General features: G+C 40.9%; 1 protein-coding gene across 1 annotated transcript in view; it reads right to left on the bottom strand.

The window, feature by feature from the left end:
- The window catches only part of b3glcta (beta 3-glucosyltransferase a), a 63,888-nt gene that overhangs the window by 22,827 nt on the left and 28,851 nt on the right, over positions 1-12,210 (bottom strand). Inside the window, exon 4 of the mRNA XM_079513567.1 lies at positions 10,585-10,694. Within this exon, the coding sequence (XP_079369693.1) occupies positions 10,585-10,694 (110 nt within the window). The remainder of the gene's footprint in view (positions 1-10,584; positions 10,695-12,210) is intronic.

The raw sequence follows: 12,210 nt of genomic DNA, 5'->3' as shown, positions 1-12,210 counted from the left end.
CAACTTTGTTTTTATTTCAATTTTTTATCCACCAAATAATGAATGAACAGAAATCAGATCAAATATAAATAAATAAAAACAAAAACAAAACATGACAAAAACAAAGACAACAAAAGAAACCCAAAGAAAAACAGAAAAACAGCTTGACATAAACTACAACAATTTTTCAAATTAAGTGCAAGGCAAGACAGGAAAGGGCAGGAGACATCTTTGTCAGGCTTTCTTTTCTTTAATATATTTAGATTTGTATTATTGCGAGAACAATGGTTTCTATATTCTATCATGGTATAACTTTTCAGGAATAGAAAGCCTGCAGTTTAGACGGGTTTCTGAACTGCCCACAGCCCTCCTATAAGACACAGACTGGGTAGAACAAAATGGTGCTATTTTATCATGAACATTAGTGAGGACCAATTATATGAAGATAGGTTGAAAAGTGGTGAAGAGGTCTGACGTCCGTAATGATTATTTCATGATGAAACCCATGCCATGACCCACCTGGTGGTCCAACTTGGGAACCCCCGTCAGCCCAACACAGCACTGCACCACATGGAACCTTTGGAACAACTACTGTACCTCTCCTCGCTACTCCTACCCGCCTATGAGCACTCGCCCTGGGCATAAAGGCCACCAAAAAAGCAGATCTACAAACCACCAAATTTGGCCCATAACTAATGATTTATAAACTTTGCTTAATAGGTCTTACTTGTTACTTAATGTTGTTGATGATTGATTAGTTACAACAGAAACATGAGAAACATAACGGGGCACGCCTGCCTGCACAGCACAAACAGCATGCAGAGTTCAACAACACTTATAGCAGCGATAATGTCATTTCGGAACCCGCTTGCCTTTGACTAATGAGCAATACCTAATGTAAATAGAAAAATTGGCACAGCGGCCTGTCAGTTCATCAAGTACTCACCACTACTATTTGAAATGCATTTGGCGAGCCTTGTGCTCTGCAAAGTCATATACAAAGCATGTAGTATGTGCCCCATATGTACCGTATGTCCAACTTCTTCATTTTCAATTGATATACCATAAGTCAATCCACTCTGTCAATTCTGTCCCCTTGTGATCCTCAGATAGTTTCTGATTAGTTTATTTTTGATAAACGAGTGCTGCTAGGGTATGTGACGGTGACTTAAGGGGAGACAGAAACAACAGAAAGTAAAGAACAAAATACATGTCTGACTTGGGCACTGTAGATATTCCTTGTTCTGCTTTCCCCCCTTTCTATCATTGAGCTACACTGTTGTGTTTATATGCATTCATGTTCACTCATTTAAATACTTAACGGCACTCTTGACAAATGATTGATGATGACTTAGAAGCCTATGGGTTGTTTTGACAGTTTTTGACAATGCAGAGGGTAATAATAATGATTCTAAAATGGTCCCATTTCTTGATTCTGATTCGCGGTTTCCATTTAATAGATGTGATAAAAACAGACTAATCTACTCCTTAGATCAGCTTATATCAAATCAATCACATGTGTTATTTCTCTACTTATATTGATACCAAATGACTTGCAATGGGGTTTATTATTTTCAGAATTGCCCCTGTCGCCCAGTTCCCCCAAATGACCCCAGCAGCACTCATAGCATAGTGGAGACATATTGCTACTTAAGCAATTTGTTGTGGACAAAAGTGATTTTCTTTTTCATTAATCTGTTAATTAGTTGTCATTACATAATGCATCATTGCCTTGGTTGTCCCACGCGATCAAATTACCCCAGAGATAATGTTTACCGATTTGTGTGAGTTTTAGACAAAATCTGTAGGAGTAATGGCTAAACGTGTGAAGAACAAAATCCGAAATGGAGGAAAATCTAGTCCGGCCTATGTGCGGAGTTGCATCATGATACAAGGAATCCATGGGGAAAAAAATATTTATGATTGCACGTCCTACGATTCAAGAGTTATAGACCAAAATGTAAAGTGGGCTGTTATAGTGCCACCATGAGGCAAATTTGAAAGATTTGGGATGGAGGTTCTTCCTTGGCTGATCGGTCCAACAGTGCGAGATATTAGCTGCTCACAGACACACCGACAGTGACACAGGGATGGACGGATGGACAAGATATTAGCTGCTCACAGACACACTGACAGTGACACAGGGATGGACAGATGGACAAGATATTAGCTGCTCACAGACACACTGACAGTGACACAGGGATGGACGGATGGACAGATGGACAAGGTCAAAAACATAGTCTCCAGTCTGGCGGAGACAAAACTAAGACGTTTACATTAACACAAATATGTATTGTATGATTTGGATGTAATGGCAAAGCCCACTCACTGGAATAAATGAAATGATGCCATGGTATTGTGAAATATATGTACTTTATATCTTTTTTTCGGGTTTTAAAAACCCTGTTTGCATGTTTTCAGAAAATTGTCCTGAAGGCTTTTGGGTGACACAGGGCTAAAAGTTCCTGCCCACCATTGTGCAAGACTACGCTCAGATCTGGCCGCTCAGCAGCAAAAAATGACGTGAAAAAAGAAAAGAAAATGCTGTTTTCCTGAAATTGGCTAATTAAACACACGCCTTCGGAGCATAAACATGTATGTGTTTAAAAAGTGTTAAACATGTTCTTCTGTTTATAATCTAAACACTGACACGTTCACTAGCTTTCCCACTTACTAACAGGTGATTGATATCATCATGATCATTAACTGCGTCTTTGATAGCTAACTGCAGCAGATGAATTGGGCATCGCAGGTGTAAACTTGACATGGTTAAGTATAGGCTACTGGTTTGCCATAGCCTCTAGTCTACATTATTAGTAACCGCGTCCACTTGGTTTTGCGAGAGCGCAGGTTCCTCCTCCTCCGCAATTTCCCCCTCTTCCTCCACCACCACTTCATCATCATCATCTTTCTCCTCTTCTTCAACGTCAGGGAGGAGGTTAAATGCCTTGATCATGTTGCTGGCACTGTCGGTCGCCACACGAATCACACGTTGATGAATGTTCCAATTTTTCAGCACACTTTCATACTTGTGCACTCTGCACCCACTAAATCCATGCGTTTAGGTTCTAAACACGTGTGCCGTGTGCACTGAGCAGCTCGGAGCGGCTCGGAGCGGAGGACAGTTCTCGCTCCTGAAGCCGCTCTGACCCATTTTAAAACCCGATCAGCGCTCAATTCAAAATCCACCCGCTCCACTCCTCGCGCTGCTCGTGCTCCACGCCGCTCACATGCTCTGCTCCACAGTTCCTCCAGCTTGGCATGTATATCTAGCTACTTAGCTAGATACCCAATTACCCATGGATGACAGGAAGTGCCAAAAGCCAGAGGCTACTTAGCAGAAATTAAAATTTTATCTAAAGATATTTTAAGATATATTTTCGTGAATGGAAATGACGAACAGATGACCGCCTGGGATTTCTGTGTAGTTCCAGACTCTATATACTGTAGCATTCGGAGATTGTAGAATAGTTGACTGCATGGCTACGCAGGAATGATGCGTAGCCCGGAGTTAGTTCAGGCAGACATACTCGAGGGGGTTCATGCCATGCTCAAAGGCACATACTATACTCAAGGGGTTAACATGCTGCATTACTATGTGGGTGTATAAGCGTGTGCAAGTCCCACACGTCATTCGCTGATGTGGCAGTCAGCTGACCAATTAGGCGGGCTACTTAAGCTCACCAGTCTGCATGCTCTTCCTGCCTTCCTCTGCATATGGTTCCTGGTTGTTATGTGATGTTTGCTCCCACCACCACCGGTGGGCTCTGTTATTTATGCTCCCCATGGGGGTTTTATTGTATATCTATCTCCCTGCTCTTAATGTTTTACAGTGTTTAATCGCGCCGATCAGGGAGAAAATGCAGCAGAGCCGACCGCCAAGTCTAATATCATATGCACACTTGTATTCTCATTCTATAATAAATATTGGTTACATCTATTCATGAGTTGTCTGACTGAACTACTAGTAACTCCAATGTCTTTGATTTGGGTAAAATAAATAGAAGTAATTACAATATAACTTAAACACATAAAGCGTAACGAAACACAAGGTGGTCCTGTAACATGAATAAATATGAATAGTCCAATAAACGTACATTACGCAACAGTAAATTACATAGAACATAGGATGTCACATGAACAAAATAGGAACCCACTGACAGCCTAAAAAGGTGATTTACCACAATCACAATTTTGAACCACTGTTTTTCTGAGCAAACGCTATTTCCACTTCTAGTAGTCAAATATTATTGTATGCCAAAACCCACGTCAAAACTGTTCCTGTTTGTGTGGGGAAGAAGGGGAGACTTTTATACCACTTAAATGGTATAAATTAAAAGATCGGTTTATCCAGATCGGGAAAATTGTCGATCACAGATCATTTGGAGTGAAAATCGTCCGATCACCGATTGGTGGCCGATCGATCGGAGCGCCTCTAATTTCCATGTCATAAGTCACTGCTGTGCTTCAGAATGTGGGGTATTGTTGCTAATTTGTTGGCATTGACTTAAAGGACAACTTTAGTTTTTTTCTACCAAGGTTCATGTTTTAGGTTGTTATTAGAGAAAGTAAAAGATGAGTGTTCTTTTTTTTCATTTGCTGCTTTCTTTCGTTTTAGGGATTTTTGACAGGGGGGCGGGGGCATTCGAGCATGGGGCAAAATGTGTATATTTTTACAAAACTTTATAGCGATTTCTTGTTTTATTATTTACTATGTAGTCCTACTAGACCCCAAGAAATTACATCTGGCCACAAAAGATCACAAGATCTACTGAATGTGTCAAACTGACATATTGAGCCTATGACACAGTATGGCAGCCCCCCAGTAGGCCTCCTTTACATTCAGTAGATCCTGCGATCTTCTGTGGCCAGATGTAATTTCCTGGGGTCTATTAGGACTATAGTAAAAACACTCATCTTTTACTTTCTCTAATAACAACCTAAAACATGAACCTTGGTTGAAAAAAAACTAAAGTTGTCCTTTAAAGAATGATAAGATTAATGCTACAGAGCATGGGAGAGTCTTGTTTCGTATAAAGGGCTAAAGGTTTTGAAAAGCATTTCCAGGATAGCAATTACCAGTGATACCCAATTATCCATGGATGACAGGAAGTGCCAAAAGCCAGCGGCTGTAATATACTGCAGTGAGTCTCTGTTGTACAACACTATTGTTCGTGCCCTATTGCCTAATGGAAAGAAGCTATTAAAGAGTGGCATCGGGGCTACTTGGCAAGTTAGTCCAAATCAGTCCAGCACCATCAAAAGAGAGAAATACACTAAATCAAACAATTGACAATTTTACAATGCAGCCGTGCCAGGACACTCGCACAGTCGCACTCTGACAACAACAACAAAGTCAGTTGTGGCCGTCTTCATTCGGCAGCCATGATGCCATCTGCACTAAGAGGAAACTCTTCACAGTGCTGATGGCTATTGGCTTACATCATCTCCACGCACCGGTTAAACCACTATTTGCTATTTTTATCAGCAAATTACAATAACTTACATGCTCACCTTGTTGGTGAGCATGTTGATGAACCAAACCAAAACGGTCAAAGACACAATAATGGATGATAATGAAGGATGAGGTGACACTCATCAATATAAAATCAGCAATGTTACCCCAAATGTACGAATGTGCTGCACTACATTATAAAGAATAGAGTGCATTTTTGAGTGGTGCAACCATAGGGTGCAGCCATTCCAAAGGTCCAGCTTTGTCCGTCCGTCTGTCCCTATGTCCGTCCGTCCATTTAAGGTACAAACGGAGGTGCTGTTGCACCACTCACCACTCTGATTTTTAAGATACGTGTATGAGGATGCAAATGATAGCCATGATGTCCTTTGATTTTTATGAGAGGCTTCGCACGCATGCACAATCTTGTCATGTCACAGAGAACTGCCAAGATTAAAGACTGCAAAATATCTTCTTCCCACCACAGTGGCTTGGCATCCTGTTTCATCTGATAGGCCAAATGCACCAAGCTACAGTACGACATACTGGATGACATACCAGCAGACTGCTTCAAGTGCACCCAGCACACTGGCACTTCATCTCTTAAAAACACCCAGCACACTGGCACTTCATCTCTTAAAAACACCCAGCACACTGGCACTTCATCTCTTAAAAACACCCAGCACACTGGCACTTCATCTCTTAAAGGCAGAGGAACTGAGGGGTGTGTGGTCCTAATGACAAGAACAATGTTGATGACAGAGGAACTGAGGGGTGTGTGGTCCTAATGACAAGAACAATGTTGATGACAGAGGAACTGAGGGGTGTGTGGTCCTAATGACAAGAACAATGTTGAAGACAGAGGAACTGAGGGGTGTGTGGTCCTAATGACAAGAACAATGTTGATGACAGAGGAACTGAGGGGTGTGTGGTCCTAATGACAAGAACAATGTTGATGACAGAGGAACTGAGGGGTGTGTGGTCCTAATGACAAGAACAATGTTGATGACAGAGGAACTGAGGGGTGTGTGGTCCTAATGACAAGAACAATGTTGATGACAGAGGAACTGAGGGGTGTGTGGTCCTAATGACAAGAACAATGTTGATGACAATAGTAAGCCTAATCATTTGTTTCATTGAATGGGACTTTGTTTCATTGAATGAGACTTTATACAAGAGTTTATGTAATGACCAATAATGGTTTTCAGATAAACTGAAAATGAAAGCAAAAACAAAAAGAACCGAATATTGATTATGCCAGGTCTTTTGAGTACAATTTAGATCAACATGCCAATTTAGATGAAGAAACTCACAGTGCTGTTGGCTATTGGATACATCACACTGCCCACCAGCGTAGAATTTTGTTTCCTGCTTAAAACTTTTCATTCCATATTTGGGGTTTTACAGGATGAAGGCTTTGACATGATTGATGACCTCTGCCGAACCACTGAGAACAAAAAAAGAAAACTTGGAACATGGGCAGATTGGACTGGGCCGCCCTCCAAGCAGGAAGAGAAATATGTGCAAAGATATTTGCCAAATACCCCAACCTCGAAGATAGTCTGCTATATCTGGATGACAACTTGATTGCACATTGATCTGAAGTGTCGCTCAGCCCTTAAATCAGAAACTATAATAGGCTATATATATCTGGGTTGTGTTGGCTGGGTCGTTTATGTAATGGGGATGTCATTTACTTTTGAAGATGTTTCATACCACGAGGCCGAACAGCCATATGCTATTGCTGCTACTTGCTACTGCCCCGTTATATATCTCATTATTGCTTTGCACTTAAACCTACAGTATGCAGATCATTATATAAAATGAATCTGAATTGCTAAAAGGTAATATAATAATAAAATGGAGAATAATGCAGTCATGTATTTATGTTATTAATAAACACATTTCTCATACCATAAGTATGCCTGCCCCCTCAAAAGTTGATTGTGCAAGATGACATGAAACAGCCGACTCTGGCCATATACTATAGTAGGTGAAAGTAATTGATAATCTATGCATGTTTGTACTTTGTGAAGTAATTATAATGATTGACATTTCTATTTGGCCAAAGGGGACCCATACCGTCACAATATTAGTTGACATGCCCACAAGAAGCCAGTTTGTCAAAGTGATGAAGACCAATGTTCTTGTATAATGTGGCTGGTATAATGTGGGGGCGGCCTGGGGAGCCTAACCTCGCCTCACCAGGCTTTCCACCTTGGAGGAAAGCCTGGTCTCTGTTCCAAAAGTGCTGTGTGAACCGGTCTGGAGCGGATGATATCGTTACGTCATGTTGTAGTATTGTTTTGTAGTCGACAGGCAGGAACAATCAAACAGAATCTCCTTTTCCCTCAAACCGGAAGAATAACAATAAAAGCTCTCGTAGCCTGCAGCTTTTATTGAGAAAAATCGGTTTGAGGGAAAAGGAAGTTCCGTTTGATTGTTCCTGCCTGTCGACTACAAAACAATACTACAACATGACGTAACGATATAATCCGCTCCCGACCGGATCATATACCTGAAATGAAATGGTGCCCAGGCTATGGGGAGCCAGAGCCCCTGGTTGTCCCAGGTACGATTCCAGGCCAGGACAGTAATGTTGATGTGTGTCCCTGAGGAAGTCTCTTAACTAATTGTTCCCAGAGCGTTGTGGAATCCAATGGCTGCTCAGTGCTCCTAGTTATTATAGGATGGGCAAATGAAGGACAAATTTCACCTATATATATATATATATATATATATATATATACACACACACACACACACACACACACACACATACACTTGCATGCAGTCAGTCAGCAGAGAGCAGACAACAACAAATTCACTCAATGAAGAAGCCGTTTATATCGCTTTTGTCCCGTGGATGGGACATTTAGATTTCAAAACAGATGAAAAGCGTAGATAAAAGCATATAGTTGTGTACAATAGCGGAGTGACAGGTTCCATATGGGGCTGCCTGGAGTCTACGCTGGTTTACACGCTACGGCTGCTTCAGTGTGTCTCGCATCGAGTCGAGCATAATATCACGGCAGTGCGAACAAAGCTGTGTTCGGTGCGAGACATGCTGACGCAGTCAGCGTGGAGGCTAACGCCAGTCCAGCTGAGAGGCTGCTACATTATAGAAGAGTGAGCTCCTTTATAACTCTATGGGAGTGAGAGGTTCCATCATGTGGGGCTAATGTTAGTCCCGAGTCCCGACTCCAAGTAGAAGTTACAAAATGTTGGTATTGGTAAATCTGTTATGGATGTTATGTCCTCTGAAGCAAAATAGATGTTTTCTAATGTTCCACCCTAATAAAGTAATAAAGTCCCAGCCCAATTATTTACTTACTTTTATTTTATTTAGTTACTTAGAGTAGAGCTTAACAATAATGTTGTCATCTCATCATCTTAAAGAAAGATGTTAGGGCATAAAACCCAAAGTTTATATTGTTGATTATTCTCATTCTCATGTGTTATTAGTCAAATAAAAGTAACTTATTGCAGAGAAACAAGTGTTTTTCTTTACAAATCAAAACGTTAGCCTAAATTAATATAAATGTATATGTAGCACTCTGTGCTGAAAATACGAGGTTTCAAAAAAATATCGATCGAATCGTATCGAATATCGTATCGTATTGAATCAAATTTTGACCTTACAATCGAAAGTCGAATCGAATCGTGGATTAGGCGAATCGTGACAGCCCTAATATACACATAATGTGACAAAAAACACCCCAAGGAGTGGGGACTATTCTATTCTATTCACAAATGACAAATGTGCAACTCTGTTTGTAGAAAAATGAGACAGCAGCCCCACTTCTGGTCCGCTAGATTAAAACGGTGTACTGCAGCTGCAATCCCTATGAGAGTTATCATAAAATACTGTCATTTCACTGGTTGATTACTGAGGCTGTAGCAATTTTTTTGTGTTCTAATAAAATGTCCCATATGTTTGATTTGTCCTTTTTAATGTCACATAGGCCTACCTGCCACCTCAATATACAACCCACAATGTACTATAATATATTACATCAGTGTGTCAAAAGTGCTAGCATATAAATCACGGTCGCATCCCTTGAGGCTTTCAATACCCAGATACTTTTGTTTTGTTTTATAGGCTATTTATTTGTGGAAAATTATCCAAATAGCATCTCGCAAAACTAATTATAAATACTAATCTGGAGAATTCACTAGGTGGTTGAAAATGTTACTTCTGGGAGATTATTTCCCCAACTACATTCAGCCAAGTTCATACAAACACACGTTTTAATTTCTCATGTACTGTCGGAGCTCTGTGGTGAAGAACATTTATATAAGCCTGTCAAAATATAGTCATGGACAATGGCCCGGTTTCCCAAAGGACACATGGTGTAAGAGGTATGGTGTAGCACATGCTCAGATGCCCACTAGGCCGCACACAGAAGCCTGTGAACATAGACATTCCGTGCATAGATGTGCCACGCAATGGTAGGCTTCAGGCCTCAGGCCTGGTATGGTAGACCTCAGGTTTTTTAAGAGTAAAGGTTTTTTTTAAGAGTAAAGAGAGCCTACTGTCAGCTGTCCAGCAGTCCAAATAGGAAACCGGGCCAATGCCTGTCAGGATCGGGTTGTATTATTGAGAATTCCACTCGTCAATGTTGGCACTCGTAAAGACAGTGATGTCATTACAAGCGACAGGTTCTCTGTCTGTCAGCTCACCTCTGCTCTGTTAACCTTATGGGTAACTCATTCAAGTGGTAAATTAAATGTGAAACACGTCCTCTATTGAGAAAACAAGAAGAATACATTTGGAAACATTTTAATTCAAATCATTGAGTCTTCAGTTCATTTCGTATTATTTTAAAAGTAGGCTAACTACAGGTGAATTTCAATGGGTTTCTATGGCTGGCCTGCAGTACACCGTTCTAATGGACCAGACGTGGGGGGCGTGGATTTGTAGGCACCGTCTGTCTCTATAAACTGTTACTGCACACACAGTATTATTATGGATAGCTAAAGATTGGAAATGGAGGTGTATTTTCAAACATTCTCTTGAACAACAGGTCAATTATCTATGCCTGATAAAGGTGTGTGTGTGTGTGTGTGTGTGTGTGTGTGTGTGTGTGTGTGTGTGTGTGTGTGTGTGTGTGTACCCGCATGCACATGTGTGTGTATTAACTACGTACCTTTGTAAGACTCTCTGCCTGCTTGAGTAGTTCTGCTCTCCGCCTTTCTGCCTGTGTCGTATGGAAGGAGTTGCTTTGGCTCTGGATGACAAACACTATCTCCCGCAGGTCTGACAGAACACAAAGGACAGAGATCAGAGGCCACACTCACACACAGTAAAGGATCATGGCAATCGATGACCTTCTCTGAACAAGACTAGATAAGAGGGACAGTCTGTATAAGAATGAAGTCACATCTGGACAGATTATTCTTCTGATCTCAGTCACTGGTTTGGTGATAATTGCTAGCACAGAGAACTTAATTGGTATTGGGACAGGGTGTGTAAATGTCGCAGGCCAGACTGTGTTACTTAATTAAATGATTATAGTCGGGTACAGTTGCAATCGAACACCCTCAAAATGCTTACGTAGCAAATAGCCCAGCTGTCCACTTCTGGCTCAGCAACAGTATTGCGCTGTAAATATGACTGAGTACCCTTACTACATATTGAGACTAAGGTTAACAGGAAGCCACTTGCTCGTGTGGTGAAGTACATTAGCTCAAAACTGTCAGTTTAAGTGTCCATTTCACCATGAAGCTGCCAAAGTGTCAACAACATGTTTACATACAATTTTTAAATCATCTTTATAGACCATATTACAGGCTTCGATAATGCAGTTCTTGGGAAATACTGTACATGATAGGAATGTTGGCATACCTAAGGGTCAAGATTGAGATCTCACAACATCTTCAAAAGTTTTGAGTCCACACACTAAAATAAAGTCTACCGTAGGTCCGTAGCTAAGGTTACTGTAGCTGGGATGATTGTGACAGCAAATTATGTTTTTAGGCAAGACTTTGAAGCAGGAAGGTGGCAGGTCATGTTTGAAGTAAGTTGAGGATTAAGTGGAGTGAAGCCAAATTAAAAGTTTCCCTGCTATGATAAGTGACTAAAACACTCCCTCTAATGAGTTGTGCAAGCCGTCTTCGTCTTGTATATACTCCCCCATTAATCTGGGCTCAAACAAACACAAGGGCATGGTGCCAAGCCATTGTCACATTCTCACAAGCTCCGGACATTTTAATTAGCCTGCTTAAGTATTTGCACAGAATGTAGTCATAAAGAATATAATGCTTGTCATAAATTATGATGACCATAATATAGTGTTTTTTTGTTTTTTTGGGGGGGGGAGCTTTTAAAATTGTGCTGACTAAGATATTTTTTTCCTCAGTATTTCAAAATAATATAAATATAAACCGGCCCCTGCTGACAGGTCTATAATGTTCCCTTTGGGATAGTTGTGCTAAACCAATACTGTACAAGGAGACGAAAGGGGAATGCTGACAATGGCACGAATCATGAGATGCATCGCCCGCTCTTCCATTACACTACTTGAACTCATCACCCCCAGTTGATTATTATTAGCACTGAGGTCAGGGGTAAACACTGCATCAGTGTCATATCATTTTTTATTTAGTGTTGGTATATTTCTCTGCCTTGCTCCCCACATTACAAAGCTCCCCTGATCCTGATGCCTGGGATTTACTCACTAAACCCCAACATATATACGTCAGATTAACCTCAACTGAAAAGAGAGCTTTGAGAAGAACCAGAAGGTATGTCTCTCACACCCCTATATCACCTC

The sequence above is a fragment of the Electrona antarctica genome (genome assembly GCF_951216825.1).
Source record: "Electrona antarctica genome assembly, chromosome: 11".
Taxonomy (NCBI): Eukaryota; Metazoa; Chordata; class Actinopteri; order Myctophiformes; family Myctophidae; genus Electrona; species Electrona antarctica.
Note: the sequence above shows the minus strand (reverse complement) of the source record. Positions and strands in the feature narration are given on the sequence as shown.